The 17,461-nt window shown below is 42.3% G+C and overlaps 1 protein-coding gene across 6 annotated transcripts in view; it reads left to right on the top strand.

Moving 5' to 3' along the window:
* The window catches only part of GABRA5 (gamma-aminobutyric acid type A receptor subunit alpha5), a 56,093-nt gene that overhangs the window by 16,653 nt on the left and 21,979 nt on the right, over positions 1 to 17,461 (top strand). For all 6 annotated transcript variants that reach the window (XM_072335145.1, XM_072335129.1, XM_072335138.1 and 3 more), the window contains one exon: positions 10,005 to 10,087. In XM_072335145.1, coding sequence (XP_072191246.1) covers positions 10,005 to 10,087 — 83 coding nt within the window. The remainder of the gene's footprint in view (positions 1 to 10,004; positions 10,088 to 17,461) is intronic.

Raw genomic sequence — 17,461 nt, 5'->3', positions numbered from 1 at the left:
CATCTTTTTTTATCACCAAGGGAGCAAAACATTGCAGTGAACTCTCTCATCATTTCACTTGAACTGAAATTAAAATCTTCATCTGCCAAATTGGAAATACCATCCCCTGAAGTACAGTTATGTTTGCACTGAACCGGTAACCTGGCAATGAGCAATCTATAACACACGGTGGTGCATGGTTGGGATCCTCCTCAGCTAATTTCATTCATCTGTGATGTTGATGGCTGCAGCTGAGCCTCTTGGCTCGGAATTACTCCCAGCACAAGGAAGGGAATTTTTAAAGAAGTTGGTTGTCTCCATTGTTGTAGATATGTGAAAGATGCTTATTTTTCTTCGCTCTTTGAGGGGGTTTCTATTTATTTATCTTTTTCACAGCTTCAAAAAAAGGATCCTGGGAGTGCTACTGTTGATATCTATGATTAGTCACATGAATCCCATCTTATCTACTTGTTTCCATTGGAGTTTTCCACCCCCATGCTCATGTAGCTTGGAGGCTGGCACTGTGCAATCTGAGAAAAACTATGGAATGTTCTGGGCAGCAGCTGGTCCTCTAGCTGTGTTGTGAAGAACTTGCAGTTTCCTCTTTGTTCAACATAAAGCTGAAGGCTGTGCAAGTGCAGAACGTGTGAGCACACTTAAATTGGGTTCACTCCTCCTCCTTTGTCGAGGTGGGTGTAGGAGAGAATATCTTATACCTCAGGAAGAATAAAAGAAACCCCCATAAATTGCAATCCTGCCTTAGTTTAAATAAAGGGAAGAGGACTTTGTATAAATGATAAGAGGAAAGCTGATGAGGAGAAGGCTGCCTAGCTAGGGATGCCAAAGGTCCGTGGCTTAGCTAAGAGCTGGTGATTAGGAGGATGCATTTGACAGTTTGCATGTTGTATGGTTTTGCAAAAAATGAGGGTTGAAGGATTTTGAGAACGAGGATATTTGGTATTGATAGTCATTCAGAAATAAATGGGAAGTATTGAAAGTTGAGATGGAAGCTTCTTAGATCTAACATGCTTCAGAATATTTTAGCAGATAAATGTATTAGGGTGGAGGAAGAAATGATTCCTGAAGCAACACAATTACCATGTAGGAAATTGATGGTAATTTGCCCTTCTCTAAAGTTTTCATCAAATTACTAACACATATAGCAGAATAAAGTAATGCAGCAGGCTGGTTCCTTGTGTAATGTTCTGGAGATCTGGACGGTTTGTCTGAACCATGGAAGATAACCAAAGATTTCAGCTTTGTGTTCAGGGCTGCCAAATCATAATCCCTCCTACCTATCTTACCATGTGCATATCTGTCTACATGTAAGAGAGTCAAAACATGCTGGTACTGCCCATCTGGTCTAGCTCATCCTTTATTACTTTCTAAATCTGGCTTATTTATCTATATTGAAAATAGTGCCTGTGGTTTTGTGCCTGTCTGTATAAATATAAAGGCTGTATGATCTAGGAGGAAAGAACAGAATGGTTGTGTATCCAGATGACCCTGATCCAAGGGAGGAATGTGTGCCATCCTTACAGACAGAAATAGAGGAAATAAAGCCCCTTTGGCCAGTTAGAAAATCTGCACTGATCAAATTGTTTAATTGCCGGTATCAGAATTGGAGGGTGGGTGCACTGTGCCGTGTCCATCTTAGTCCTTAACCTGCGTCTCCTCTGGCATGTGCCAGAGCTTTCTGTGCTCCCTTCCTACTCATGTACTTCGGTCTTCTACTGAAAGGAAGGACCAGACAATCCCACATACAAACCAGGCACTGCTGTCCTTTGCTTGTTCTGTTACCAAATGGGATTATTTTCTTCTGAGAACTAGTGAGAAGCCAGTACCCAACACTACAAGAACAGTTGTATTTCTTTCAGTTAGCACTGAGCTGAACATGTCGCTAAAGTGCTATGCTGATTAGATGATCATGACTGAAATATGTAACATGGACATGGGGCACATTAAAATGAAGTATGAGTTCATTGAGGTATTGTTTCCCACTCTACTCATATCAACAATTGCATCAGCTTTTTGACACTGCTAGTACTAGTTAGATTTTTTTTGTTTTAATTCAAGAATTAAGTAGAAATAGAAGCTGCTGCAGTAGTGGAGAGATTTGAAGGTCTTCTTCATGGGGTTTAAAAGAGTATTCATCATATATAAGGAACCAGAAGGGAAAGAAAGCTTGGAGTTCCTTCTAAGTGAAACTGTCATGTAGATGGATGTGATACTCTGCTATGCATTTTGTGTATCGTATTTATAGCATAGCCATATTGATGTAAAATTTCTTCAGGAAAGTAAAGTTTGTAGGCAGAAAACCTAAAGCAAGTCTTGATTGTCCAAAATCTTATTATTGTTTCTTTCTGGCTGCACCAGTTAATCTGATAAAAATAATGCTTCTCCCAGCAAGTTTTATTCTGTGGACGGATCATTTTTGTTACCCAGAGAGGTGGTGGATGCCCCATCCTTGGAGACATTAAGGTCAAACTGGACCAGGCTCTGAGCAATCTGATCTACCTGTAGATGTCCCTGTTCATTGTCAGGAAGTTGGATTAGATGATCTTGAAGGGTCTCTTTCAACTCAAGTAATTATATGATTCTGTGATTAAACACCTTGCTTGGCAAGGATGCATAAGCATAAATTCAACACTTCATCCATTGCTTTTGTCCGTACTGAAGAAATAGTGTTGAATAAAAGGTGTTACCTCTATGGTAAGGTCCTTCTAGGAACTGGAAGTGTGAATATTTATTTATCTCTCTAAACCCCCATCAAGATCAGATAATTTAAGCACTCTGTTCAGTTTTGTTGCCCTTCTAAGTACCTTTGATACATAGAGGGTGAACATCTAACTCTGTACCTGTCTAGAAAGTGTGCTCTGGGCATACAAAGGTAATCCACATGCAGGGAGTGGTATAGCTTTTGAGATCAATTCCATCCACCTCCTGATTACCTCAGGATGACCTAGTCTTCAACATAGTTAAGCTAGACAGTTAAAGACTTGTTCCCTCACTTCCACATAAGCTGTACTAAGAATTTGGTACAGTAAAAATGAGAGTTCTGCTGCCAAGCTCACCATGCCTCTGAATTACTTACAGGCAGTTCACAAAAACTTCAGTGACTGGAGTACTTATTATTCCACAGACCCTTCTCTGTGGCATTTTCAAAGTACATTTCAACGTGATGTAAAGAGAATATATTTAAGCATCACGGGAAAGTTGGAAAAGGGTAGTATCTTGGCAGAGAAGGAGAAATAGGTAAGGATTGAAATTCTGTCTCACTCCAGCTCCAAGTATTTCAATTCCTGGGAATAACAATTTTCTACCTCTGAACTATTTTGCAGATAGATCACCTAGTGAGGTCAAACTCAGGGTTACTTCTACAGTCATCAGTACCAGAACTGAATGTGCATCTGTGTCCTAATGCTTCTTTACTGTGTTAGGTAACCCAGTATCAACCGCATCCACAGCATTCCATAGGACTGTATGGAGAGTCCTGCAGAACCATGGCAGGTCTGAATATATATGCTTATAAATATTCATGTTAGCACATGTATACACTTAAGGAAAATAAGGAGGCACTAGCTACACACACTTCTTCTGCAGGGATTTAAAACAAATCATTCCCCTTTGGAAGGAGTAATGGTTTGGTTATGAAAGTTTTCCCATCACAATGAGAGAATGGAGTCATCAGCTGCATCCTGAGTCAGGGCTAAATGAGTAATTTCACAAGCCTAGCATTTGCAGTTTGAAAAAATACAAAGGACTCCATTATCCTGCTATCCACGTGAGCGTACGAGGGCTTGTACTGGAAATGCTGGTACAGTATGAATTGTTCTGCTGAGGTTCTCTTGGAGTGGTCTGACGCAGCAGTGAAGTCTCTCATTTGGGGGTATGGCTTGTCTCAGGCTCAATCCACCCAACTCTTTTTTGTCATGACTGGGAGATTCTGAGGTAGGTGGAAGACAAGTTTCAAGTTAACATTTTGCCTTTTCTAAGGAAAATGGTGGTAGCTGGCCTCATTCTGGGAAGGACACTTTGGATCTTCACACCCTTTCTGGCCTGAGCCCCACAGTAGTTATAAGCTGCCAGCAAAGACAGGGCAGAGCACATTGTTAAAATGCTTCTTGTAATCAGGCCAACGGCAGTGCACAGAAACAAGAAGCTCAGAAGGCTCAGCTGTTGTGTGGTCTAGGGCAGGCAGGAGAGCTTCATAACTGAGGCACTGATCCCAGTACCTTAGAGCCAACAAAACCTCCCATGCATCAGCTTCATTAGTACCTCCTCAGTTACTCAGCGCTTGAGTTAACCTCTCCTATAAGCCTCTGGTGACTTTTCCTTTTTGCTTTCTCCTTCTAAAGCTCTCTTTTTCCTTTTCTTTGTTTGCATACTGGAGCTAATATCTGATAAGAAAAAGCAGGTTGCTGTGGCTGTCTGCTCATTCTCCAGGCAGGTGTCTGCCCTCACCTTCCATCTGGCAGCTGTAGATAATACTCCAGAAACTGTTTTTTGCACTTCCACTGCACCAGAGAGGTGATAACTTTGTTTAATCTCTCAGCATTTTTCCCAAGAGAAGTAGTAGATGATACTCCTTGCATGGAGAGAAGTATGTGGTGGAATCCCTGAACATTCCCTGTCTTTCTCCTCCTCATCCTTAAAATATCTGTGCTGTGCCTTTCAGCCCCTCTTGGGCAACCAAGGGAACAGTGAGAAGCTACTTGCAGTGCCCTGCAAAAGGGTCTTGGGGGACTGCCAGTGAGCTCCTGTCTTTCCCTGCAGTACTCTCACTATGTGTGACTGGGTCTCAAACGTCTCAATTTTATTCCCTTGCTGCATTCTAAACTTTAATAACTCTGTCTTTTCACATCTGTTTAAAAGGAGTGGCGTAGTGGAAGAATTGGCACAGAAATGTTTGAAGGTGACTTTTACAAACTGAGGAAGCCTTGCCGTGAAGTCTCGCTTTGTTTCTTATACGAATATTCATTTCATGCATCTAAAGTGCACTTCATTGAAACAGAACATTGATAATTACTTTATGTTCTTAAAGTAAAGGCTAGACATAAAATAAGTTTGATGAAACTTTAATGTGCAATTATGGGTAATATGTGAAATAATTTGTAGACAACTTTTTTCTCAGGTAGTGAAGGTACGCTGTAGGTTTTCGCTGGATGAACAGTTTTTGGATGATAGGAGCGTTCAGAGCTTTCTGAAAGTGAAATTTTGTAGTTATTAATAAATCATTGGCTGGAACCAACGTTTCTTACAGATTTTGGATGAATACTGTGCCCACTGAAGTCAGGGAGAGTTTTACCTTTAACTTCAGTAAAATCAGAGTTTCATCCTCCCATTGTAGCAGACCTTTAACAGCTACTTATAATCTTGTCAAAAACTCTGTTTGAGTGAAACTGATCCCATAGGGCTTTTATTAAGACAGAATGATAGTGGAGGAGGGAAGCTTTTAAATATTTCTACTTGAAAAAGCTGTAGTGTGAACAGTGCCTGAGCTGTGACAGTATAACCCTGATGTGGAGATGGTCTGCAGCTCAGGTGACTGCTACAGTGAGCACAATCACATTACTTTGGAGTGACCATATTAAAAAGCTGGTTTATATTTGCATGCCAAGGCCTCCTTTCTCATCCTGCAGTAAAAGCTATCTGGGAGAAGCTGCGTTGTAATCAGCTGTAAAAAAAATGGAGTATGCAAGCTTTGACACGGTGCTTAAAACCAACATGTGCAAATACCACCCCATCTGATGTTTGAATGAGCAGCCCCAGATATCAGGTTCTTTGTGACTCCTGGAGCTATGATCTGATTAAGTACCTTGAGCAATGCACCAAAGAGAAATCTGTATGCAGCAATCCATACTTCCAGCCCTGCAATCATAAGGGGTGGCTGCTGTCTGTTTCTTCTCCCTTGTGTTGTAGGAAATCCAGTCTCTGTGAACCAAGAGTCAGTTTTGTGGTGCTGTTTTTCAGGTCCTCACGTATTAATGAAAAACAGCTACTGTAGGGTGCAGAAATTTCTCTCTGCAGAAATTCAGGTGATAACCTCTATGCAGTCTATCAAGATGCATGGTTGTGTTGCGCTTTAGAAGATGTTGCACCCACATCAAGAAATTCATACCCGGTAAGAGGTAGCCAGGAGAGTGTTTCCTGAGCATTTTATAGTTACACAGGGGCCTCAGCTGTGTGCTTTTTAAGGTTAGAGTATAACAAGAAGGCATAGCCAGCTCACTTGCTCAAGATGGCCAGGTTAGAAGTGGCCCTAGGATTGGAAAGGTGAGAAGAAAATAAACATACCAATATCAAGAGATAACTTGCAAAAGGAACTGCTTTTGGAGAACCCATGCAATGAAAAGGAAGGCTGCAGCCAGGTGCACTTGCAGCTGCGGAACTCTCTTGTCTTTGTACTGGGCTAGACCCAGACCCAGGAGATAGCACCTGCAGGATCCTAAGGGACATGCTGCCTATTCACAGAATCACAGAATCACAGAATTATAGGGGTTGGAAGGGACCTCTAGAGATCATCGAGTCCAACCCCCCTGCCAAAGCAGGCTCCCTACACCACGTCGCACAGGTAGGCGTCCAGGCGAGTCTTGAATATCTCCAGAGAAGGAGACTCCACCACCTCCCTGGGCAGCCTGTTCCAGTGCTCCGTCACCCTCACTGTAAAGAAGTTCTTGCGCACATTCGTGCGGAACTTCCTATGCTGGAGTTTCAGCCCATTGCCCCTAGTCCTGTCCCCACGCACTACTGAAAAGAGACCAGCCTCGCCACTATAGCTCCCACACCTCAGGTATTTATAAACCTGGATCAAGTCCCCTCTCAGCCTTCTTTTCTCAAGGCTAAACAGACCCAGTTCCCTAAGTCTCTCCTCGTAGGGGAGATGGTCCAGGCCCTTCACCATCTTTGTGGCCCTCCGCTGGACTCTTTCCAAGAGATCCCTGTCTTTTTTGTACTGGGGAGCCCAGAACTGGACACAGTATTCCAGATGAGGCCTCACCAGGGCAGAGTAGAGGGGGAGGATCACCTCCCTTGACCTGCTGGCTACGCTCTTTTTAATGCACCCCAGAATGCCATTGGCCTTTTTGGCTACAAGGGCACACTGCTGGCTCATGGCCAACCTGTCGTCCACCAGGACGCCCAGGTCCCTCTCAGCAGAGCTCCTCTCCAGCAGGTCTTCCCCCAACCTGTACTGGTGTATGCAATTATTTCTACCGAGATGCAAGACTCTACACTTGCTTATGTTAAACCTCATCCGGTTTCTTACTGCCCAGCTCTCCAGTCTGTCCAGGTCTCTCTGAATGGCTGCACAGCCTTCAGGCGTGTCAGCCAATTCCCCATTGCTATTGCAGAATGGGGAATTCATGGAGGGCACAGGAATTGCCCTTGTACCTGAGACAGACTGCAGCTTCTGAGGCAAGTCTTGGCTGCACAGTACCCTCCGGCTGTGTTATGTTACCCTTCCATTTATTACAGGCAAAAACATTTCTTGGGGGGGAGCTTGATTCCAATAGGTCACATTTTCTGTGCCCCTTGTCTTCCTTTCTCCACAGTGTCAGCTGAGGAATATCAACTACCTCCCTCATTACACATAAGAATTTTTTCCAGAGGCATGTTACAATTCATAGGACAGTCAAGTGAACCAGAAGGTCTTACTCGTGATTCTGCATTGAATCTTCGACTTCACTAAGCTTCCCAGCTGTTCTGGGATGTAAGAAGGAACAGAAGGATCCCTTCTTTGAGATTTACAGATGACCCATGTAGAGTATTAAAATGTTGTAGAGCTGCAGCCTTTCAAACAAAATATTTGAACCACTGGTATACAAACAGGAAATGGACTGCAGTATAAAGTCAGCTTTATGATGGCACTTGGAGCAAAGTTTCTTAACTCATCAAGAAAATTAAATTTGCAGTAGTTAGCAAAGGAGATATAACAATGCACAGTAAGGATGGCAGGCTGGCTTTCAAGTGCCCATTAGAGTGATTTTTATGAAAAGCATGCAGGTTCTGGACAGGATGCTGCTAGCACCAGATTGTTAAACTCATCCATGTAGCACTCTCTGTGACTGTGGCTTTGCTAGCTCTGGTGCCCAAGGGCAGTCTCCTCTGCAGACAACTCCATCTTTTAGTGGTTTTGAAATTTCTTTTGCAAAAATAAAGTCCAAGAGCAGTTTTGCCTAAGGGCAGATATCTCAGTCTTCAGTCATTTATTTTCTATATTGTAGATTTCCTGTCTATTCTCACAAAATGATACATTATCTCTGCTCTGAATTGGGCTTTTTGTTTTTTCTTTTTATGGTTTCTTATCATTATACTGCTGATTACTGTTTGCCTTTCTCCCTTCCTCCTTTCCTGCTTCCCAGATCATCCTCACAATACCATCTCTAGCCAGCAATGTTATTGCATTTGTGTCCTTATTTTGCCATTTCCACATATTGATTGAGCTCCAGAATTTCCGTATGTTGGCAGCAAGTGGAGCTGTTTCCCCCAGTTTATTGTCCATGTGGCTTCAGTGCCCCAGTAAGGCATCATCATGTTGTATTGAATTGGAAAGGCTGAATGCTGTGCCATCTGTACCCGGACAGATTGTTACACTTTATGATTCTTTTGGGTAGGAGTTTTCATAGCAAGAATACTCACTTTGGTGAGGTAATACAAAGCATAGAGTATCAGAAGTGGGCAGTCTGGCTACATAAGACTGCTGAACTAAGAGAGGATGCTTTGGCATCCTGGTGGCAGGGAGTGGAGGCTTTCTTTGCAGAATTTTGTCCCTCAAGGGAAGCAGCTTAGTGAGGAACCAGAGCTCTCCTGCAGTGTCCTGTAGTACCCCAGCACAGGGCAGCCTTTGGTGCTTTGTATGTCTCTGCTCATATGCCTCTGAGACAGTAAAGTGGGAAAGGCATATGTGTATTCTTAATATAAAACAAAATTTGCGTCCTCACCATCCCAAGCAAACCATTTGAGACGTACAGATAGCAAAATGGCTCAATTAAAAATAGATTTTCATTGTGCTGCGTGCTGCGTGCAGCTAGTAAGTTCAGCTTTGGCTCTGTTGATGTATTTTATATCAATAAAACTAATATATCACAGTGCTCAGAAATGTGCCTCAGGCTTTTATTTGCATTCATCTTGATCTGCCAGTCACACAGAACCTCCACAGGATGTCTGTTATTTCTAAGGTTTGTTTTAGCTAAAGGAATTCTCCACTAGTGGCAGGGCAGCACTGTTTCCCCAAGAGATATGCCAGGCACAGTGCCCCAGCCCTCTTTTCCTGACAGTGATACACAGTACGTAGGACCAAACCGCTCTGCCTGATTTGTTCAGAAACTAACTGTAGTGCTATATGCTTAGCTTGTTGAGGGTTCCCAGAATATTCATTTTGTTGTGGTAATAGAAGGCAGTAAGCATGGAGTCAGGCAGATGGTTTTTTTTTTTTTTCATTTAAATACCTGTTTGGAGATGCTGTCATAGTCTCTTCTGCAAATGTAGTGTTACTTAACTCGTGTACTTTTCATTTGTTCAAAAGTTCTTTGCAGAAGGCACGCATTGTTCCCCCTTTTGTATGCAGGGAATTTGGGGTAAAAAAGGTGAATGAGGCTGTCAGACCCTTTTCAGTAGCTAAGATAGGAGAAATCGGTGCTTCTTTGCATCTGTAACAGCACTTTACTCAGAAGTCAGATCCCAGCTTTGGTTGCAATATCTACAGGAAGCAGATAAGAATAAGGTCTGTGGCAGGAGCTCCAGCACAGGCCTTCCTGCATATACAAATAAGAAAAAATGATGTTGCTGAAACCACTTGCATAAGTAAAAGCCGTTGGTGTGGTGGAGCAGTAGATAAGGCCCCAGACACAAGCACCGCACTCCAGCTGCTTTATCTCCCACTCAGGCAGGGGCTTCTGTGCTTCAGCAAGAGCCAGGAGCTGCCAGGAAAAGCTCACTTGTGTCAGTGCTCATGTGTTACAGCAACAGGCCTAATAGGAAGGCACTGATGGAAACTGATGGGTTTTCTTTTTATTCCCCCACAGACTGACCATCTCTGCTGAGTGTCCCATGCAGCTTGAAGATTTCCCCATGGACGCGCATGCCTGCCCATTAAAATTTGGAAGCTGTAAGTTATCTTCTCGAGTAAGATCCAGAAAATTCCCTGTCTTGCTTTTTGTGCTCAGTGATACTTTGTACAAGTCTTTTTCCCTTCTCTTACTTCTCTCCTTTCAATACCACGTGTACCTGTGTCTTTCCTGGTCAGCTTACAGCAGATGGGTGGTGTACACGCATACCAAGGGCAGAAACCAGCCCACGCATCCAGTAGTGGATGTGGACAGATAAGTCGATGACTGCAGTTTTTGCTTGTGTAGAAAAGTGGTGCTTTCATTGGAAAATACCGGATTGATTGTGCTGTTACGGTATTCACATGAATCAGACTGCAGTGCAATATGTGCCTTGCGTATATTAACAGAGAACTAGAACACTGAAAGATGAAATATCTCTCCATTTGGTTTTAATAAATCCAGTCCTGTATCTTGTTACATGATTTAGTGTACACTTATATTTGTGTGTATGCACACATTATTCTAAATTGTATGCGGAACAATAATTTTTCTTCAGTTCCAAGCCTCTAAGCCACCAATACTGGTCCCTTGCCAGAAGCTTACTTTAAAAATAACCTCAAGGGATCAGATGGTTATATTTAAATACAAAGCTCTTAATTAAAGTACAGATGAGGCTACTAGAGTAGGCATTTTTTATTTCAGTAATCAAATCAGAGGTTCCAGGTGCAATCAGAGTCTCTAAAGACTTTTGAAAATTAACCAGGCAAGGCATTTTGCTTGTCCCTAAAGCCACCTAGCTTCAGCATTTTTCAATGTTTTTTTCAGTCATATCAATTTAGAGTCACTAATCCTACCAAGATTAAGCTTTGCCTTTATCTTCTGTATCTGTACTGGTTTAATACTGGCTATGCATTGTCTTCTCGTGATCATACTAAGAAGTAGAAACACTGTTTACAGTAATGATTACCAAATTACCTAACTTAGGATGAACTGCTTTCCCCTCCCTCTTGCTATACGGATAAACTCAGTGCTGTCTAAACAGCCATCAGTATTTTTCAAGGTCGCTGTCAGTTCAGGTGTGTCTGTTTACCTTGGCAGTGTTAATTTATTGAAAGGCCAGTACAGATCTGGAGGTATAATACTCCTGTACACTCAACTTAAAAAAAAACATTGCAGGCAAACCATGCATTGCAAACTTAAAAATGGGAAAGCATCTCACAGGAAGGGGTGAATATTTGTATGTAGGGTTAAACCAGAGGTACTGGGTGAAAAAAAAAGAGAAGATATCCTTCCTGGTGCTACATGTTATGTACTGTACTAGTAATTTTAACTCACAGGAAAGGATGAAATCTTTTTTATTAGACATACAAAGGCTTACTATGATTTCAGTTCATGCTACTTGCTGCACTAAGTATGCAATCCCAAAGTATATTTTATAAGCTACTGCAAGTTATCTTTAAATTCTGCAGCGTCTGGACTTGGATCCTTTGCTGGTCCACACTGATGGACTCTGCAGTAAGTAAATACATTGGTACAGGCCATGGGTAGTCTTTCAGCCTTGGGAATATCTGTGTTATTGATCTGATGCCTCATTAGTGCTTCATTGTAATGTAATATGCAGATGTTTGCACAAGTATCAGCCAAGAAGTCAGGGTTTATTGAATTAGCCCAGCTGTATTTGAAGAGAGTACAGTACTTATTCCCTGTTTCCAGCAATGCAGGCTTGCATTAAGTCATCTACAAGATAAACATACAGGGATGTATTACACACAAGCACAGACCCTTTCTTCTTCAGCATTTCTCCTCGACTTTCCCCAAAGGATTTGTTTTTAATGGTTTTCTTTCCAAGAAGGATTTTGAAAAGCTTCAATGGCTAGCATCAAAGCAAATGTTAAACACACTGTTGGTGGAGCCAGGAGGATGAAGAGGAGTGGGATGCTCACTGGTCAGTGGGTGAGAGTGCAGGGCAGCAAAACAAAGAGGCCAGTGTGGAATGGACACGTGGGGAAAGGGGTGTAAGGGAGTGTCAGTGTGTCAGCACAGGTGGGAGCAGGTTGCTATAATTCTCCAAGCTAAAAGAAAAAAGCCCCGACATTTCCTTCAATATTAAAGAGAAGGAGTGTTAATCTTCCTCGCAGAAATAAAGGTAAATGTTGATTTCTTATATCCCGTTTCACTGGGGTTTGCTGTATTAAAATATAGGAGGCTTTATGGTCTGAAGCAGCATTATATGTGATGAGAATATTTTGCAGAAATAATTCAAATCAAAGTCAAATACAGAAAAGGAGATATAAGGGTATATAAGTGCACATACTCCCAACCTAGATAGCTGCTGGGCGGTTCACATTCCAACTACAGAAGTAATACCTCTACATGCTGTTTCAGCTTGATGATCTTGAAGGTCTTTCCAACCTAGATCATTCTGTGATTCTGTTCCCTATGGGGTGTCATGAAATGGTAAGCTTGCCAGAGGTCAGAAATTCAATAAATTCAAGAACAAATACTAATGAACTGAATAGAGAAGGTTTTAGATGTCTTCTGCTTTCCCTAGTGTTCCCCTGTGCTTGAAGGTGGCCACACCAAGCCTGCAGTGTAGTACATGGTTGCTGTTCCTCCCGGCTTGTGTCCCTGCTGCAGCTAAGGCTACCTGTAAAGCCACCCCACAGGATTCTCATTTAGAACTGGGGAGCTGGGGATGGTGTGTGAGGGGCAGAGCTCTGCAAGGAAGACCCTCCGGCCCTGAGTCAGGGTGCTGATGGGATGGCCATGGCAGTCTGTTCTCTGTTATCACTAGAGTTTGGCATAGTTTCTAGTTCATTCAAAACAAATTTCCCATGGTAATTTTAGCACTGACCTGCACTCTGAGTAAATTTGCAGGCCAAACAGGATCTAGTGGTACTTCCTGGCACTAGCCATGTTTTCACAAGCTGCGTCTTAGCCTGAAGAAATTCCTCCTTACCCCCAAGCTATTTTTGGTGTGGGAAGGAGGAATTAGGTAAGACAGTGAGGGCATTAAAGCTAGGAAGCTTTAATGTTTCACCTCGTCCACTGACTGGCCTTAAGAGTACATTAAAAGTATTGTTGAGTGCAGTCTCCAAATGCCCATGTGTCACTGGGAAGGTAAGCATCATTATCTCCAGGGCAGCTGAGGCAGAGAAGTTAATTGACTTTCTGTAAGGCCACGCAGCAAATCAATGTCAGAAAAAGGATTAGACTCAACTTCTTTGGTTGGAGGGACAGATGTCTAATCCACTAGACCATGAAGGCCTCTGCCCAGGCAACTGACTTAACTCCTAAATCTCATTTTACTCATGCGTTAATTATATCAGTTTTACCTAGCTTGCAGGGTTCCCCTGAAGATGAATTAGTTAATTGCTATTAGTGAATGTTAACTGGTGAATTGACAGCGTCAGATACTGGAAAGTAGAATCTATTTATGGCAACAATATTTTGAAGGCTCCCTGTCTGAGTACATAGATCTTGTATTGAGGAATGGATATATGCATGAATCTATTGTCCACTAGTCACTTAGTGGGGGAAGAAAACTAAAAATCCTACTCTTTTTTAGAGTAAGTGGAAACTAATGAATATTCTGCAAATAATGAGATTCCCCCTGGCTCGTAAGTAGTGCTGTGGAAAAACAGGCCTGGCTTTTATTCCTGATGAATTTCATTTGGTTGTGCAGATGGAGAAGATTGATCATTGCAGATTGCACCGAGAGTTTGCAGACTGTGAGAAAACAGTGCTAAGTAAAATTTATGGCTTCTGAAAAAAGACGTTAACGTGGTTTATATACATCTTCCCTTTTAACAGCTCAAACTGAGTCATGTCATCTTCTGCAGCTTTTGGTAAGGGAAGGGGCACAGGCTATTTCTGTGGCAGAAAACACTCAGATTGTTTTTCTCTGAGGCAGCTGAAGTGAGAGTAATGAGCAGACAGAAGCTTCACCAGTACTCCAGGATTTTATTGCAGCAGTGAACTTGCACTAGTAAGGTTCTCTCTGTTCACAAACAATCCATGTGCCTACAAACACTGAGAAATTTCTCCAAAAGAACTTTTTTTAAGGAACTTCCATCCATGTTGAAGTTTCTCCATGATACTTATCATAGCTCAGAGGTGAAAGCACCTGCAGGGATTTTCTTGATTTTAGTCCCCAGATTGAAACTGTGACACAGCAGAAGAACTGCAGATATGGAGGGAGAACTCCAAAACAAATTGCAGGAAACAGACTCAAATTTCTTTTAGTAAAACACGATAGCAATGTATTCAGCTTCATGAAATCTGTGAGTGAAAGCCTTGTGTATGAATAATTAAATGCTGTTTGCTCAGGTAAAGTCTTTTATATTTTCCTAAGTTTATCACTGCTTAAGACACCTCCATTGCATTAGATTACGGAACGAAAAAAATAAGGCAGAACTAGTTGATTACTAAGATTTCTGAGGTATTTGATGTATTTCTCTTTCCTCTTCTGCTACATGCTACCACCAGTTACCAACCACCACTTTAATTGGAATTTGTCTCCCTTAACGTTTAGCTGTTTAAAGACTGGATCTTTAGACTCACTGAAAGAGATGCTTGTGCATCTAAACATCTAGCTTGGACCTGAGATTTAATTTTGCTTGTCTAGCTAGCAAATCACAGTAATCAAGCCTGAACTGATTTCCCGTACATTCTGTAGAATTAGTGGAGAAGCTGGAGACCACCTTATAGAAATTGCTATTATTTGCTTGAAACTGTGGACATGTGACTCTTTTGGGGGTTGTGTTTTAAATAATCAGAAGTTTTTCATACATAAACTCACAGCTGAAACATACAAAATCATAGGTTACCACAGGAACCACTAGGCTCCCCAGAATCTGCTCTGGCTCTTATCTGTTGCAGGACATAGAAATGCACTGCTGCAGAATGAGTAGAGTAGTTAGTCGTGTATTGAAAGCTGTGCATTGATAGCAGAGCCTTGTAAAATGGATGGGGTGGGTCTGTGACAATTTTAGCTAGACAATGACATGGCAGTTAGTTGTCTAGACTCCTTTTATAGCCACTGAAAGGAAGTAAGTACTTTGGTAGTGCAGCTCATTAGAACTATTTTTGATGATTCCCTAAGGATGAGATGAATCACATTTTAGAATTTCCTATTTCTCTGCAACACTATCTCAGATGTAGATAAGAAACTTAGAAATCCATTTTTCTCTATATAGCTAGCTCAGAAATAGATACCTCTCTTGCACATTGTTCTGAAGAACTAGTTCCTGGAGATTAGTTAGGTATATGTTGGTGGTGAGCTTTTCTCTCTCTTCTAGGTATGGGATAGCTTTTTATGCTGGAAATCCCATTTTTTCAAGGGAGTTAAAAATAAAAGTCAAAACTAGGAGTTCTTCTGTATAAAGACAGCTTCACTATTTCTGCAAGAGTCTTATTTGAGCTTTGTGTTTCTTCGACGTTGAGGGGGTGGGTTGTACCAGTAATTACTTCTGTATCTTCACAGGTGCCATAGCATTCAGCCTGTAGTCAATTTAAATGTGCATCTTTAGCAACACAGGCACATCGTCAGTTGTCATTTTGAGCAGTCTATGCTGCCAGCAGCTTCACCCTTGTGTTCTGTCCCACAGTGTACGAAGAAGTACAGCCTGGAGCTCCCAAAGGGCAGGAGGCTGAGAGAGCATGGTGCTTAACAGGAAACACTATAATACTTGCGTATTTCAGTAATCTAAGAAGCTTTTCTCAAGAGAAATCTGCAGAGAATTTAAAAAGCTGGGCCTGGGCTCTATGATTCATGTTTCTGTGGCAGTTATTACAATGAGACGCCATCATAGAGCAGAACTTAACCAATAAAGATGCCCCTAACTTTGCTTTTTTTGGTAGGATTCCCATTATAGAATCATAGAATGCCCTGGGTTGAAAAGAACCACAGTGATCATGTAGTTTCAAACCTCTGCTATGTGCAGGGTCACCAACCACCAGACCAGGCTGCCCAGAGCCACATCCAGCCTGGCCTTGAATGCCTCCAGGGATGGGGCATCCACAGCCTCCTTGGGCAACCTGTTCCAGTGTGTCACCACTCTGTGTGTGCAAAACTTCCTCCTAATCTCTAACTTAAACCTCCCCTACCTCAATTTAAAACCATTCCTCCTTGTCCTGTCACTGTCTACCCTCATAAACAGCCATTTCCCCTCTTGTTTGTATGCTCCCTTCAAGTACTGGAAGACCGCAATGAGGCCACTCTGGAGCCTTCTCTTCTCCAAGCTAAACAAGTCCAGTTCTTTCAACCTTTCTTTGTAGGAGGGGTGCTCCAGCCCTCCAATCATTTTAGCAGTCCTATGTCATTGAAGTCATACCTTTTAGAGTGACACAAGTGAAAAAGGCCCTTTCTAAAAGCTCCCTGAAATTATCAGGTCGGTCAGTTTTCTTCCACCTGTAGGATCAGGACTTTGCAGAAAATGCTGGAGAGACTGTGCTAGTTTCCTCCTAAGCAACTGCAGTCACCATCATTAATTTGCTTTTCAGAGCCTTTGTCATGCATACTCAGGTCTGCGCTGAGAGAGTTTTAAAAATACATTAAAAATTCAGCATTTGCCACCATCCCGTCCTCTGGGTGCGACTGCTTTCCTGTGAAATACTGCCTGGTTTTGGATCAGTGACTTCCTATTCTTTGTGATCATCTGTTCAGAAGCCGGTAGCTTTTTCCCTTAGGTTCATAATAGAGTTGAAAGGGGAGGTCAGAAAGAACAATTGTCTGAAAAACCTGCGGTCTTCCCACAAATGCTGAGCTGCAGCAGCCGCGGGCTCGGCTCCTTTCCAGCCCAGAGGGCCACCAGGATCATGGTTAATAAAACTGGTTTTTATATTGGTAAGGTGTGCTTCCCTGGGGCTCCTTTTTAGGAGGAAAAAGCTTTACCAGCACTGGCTTTGAGTTCAAGGAATAAAAAGTTCAGGCAGGGAAGCAGCTGGTGTGGAGATACACAGTGGTGTTTTTATCTCACCTGAAAGAGGTCTAGACAGTGTTGTGGAGGAACAGCATGGAGATCCAGGTGCTTTGCTGTTGGTACGAACATCAGCATGTACTTCCCGCTCTGGAGATTTCAGGCTAAATTTAAAGGCTGTGCAACTGCGTAATTGCAGGAAAACCATGATTCAAACTGTGTTGTCAGCAGTAGAAAATAACATGCAGATACTCTCTGCTTCACTGGCTTAAGGCATCTGCAGCTCACAAATGATCCTTGGGTGCAAACCTGCAATGATATTATGTGGCCCGTAATGCCCCACAAAGCACGCTGAGGGCTTACAGTTGCTAACTGTGGATCATGGGTTTATGCCGCTGGCAAATGGGATATTATTTGTAAATGGGACAAATGGGTAAATACTGCACCATTGCTTTACAAGACAGGTTTTTAATGGCTGTTACTTTCCAAGGTGGCCATTTCCATGGCTTGTAA

The sequence above is a fragment of the Excalfactoria chinensis genome, chromosome 1 (genome assembly GCF_039878825.1).
Source record: "Excalfactoria chinensis isolate bCotChi1 chromosome 1, bCotChi1.hap2, whole genome shotgun sequence".
NCBI classification, from domain to species: Eukaryota; Metazoa; Chordata; class Aves; order Galliformes; family Phasianidae; genus Excalfactoria; species Excalfactoria chinensis.
This window is presented reverse-complemented; position numbering and strand designations above follow the sequence as displayed.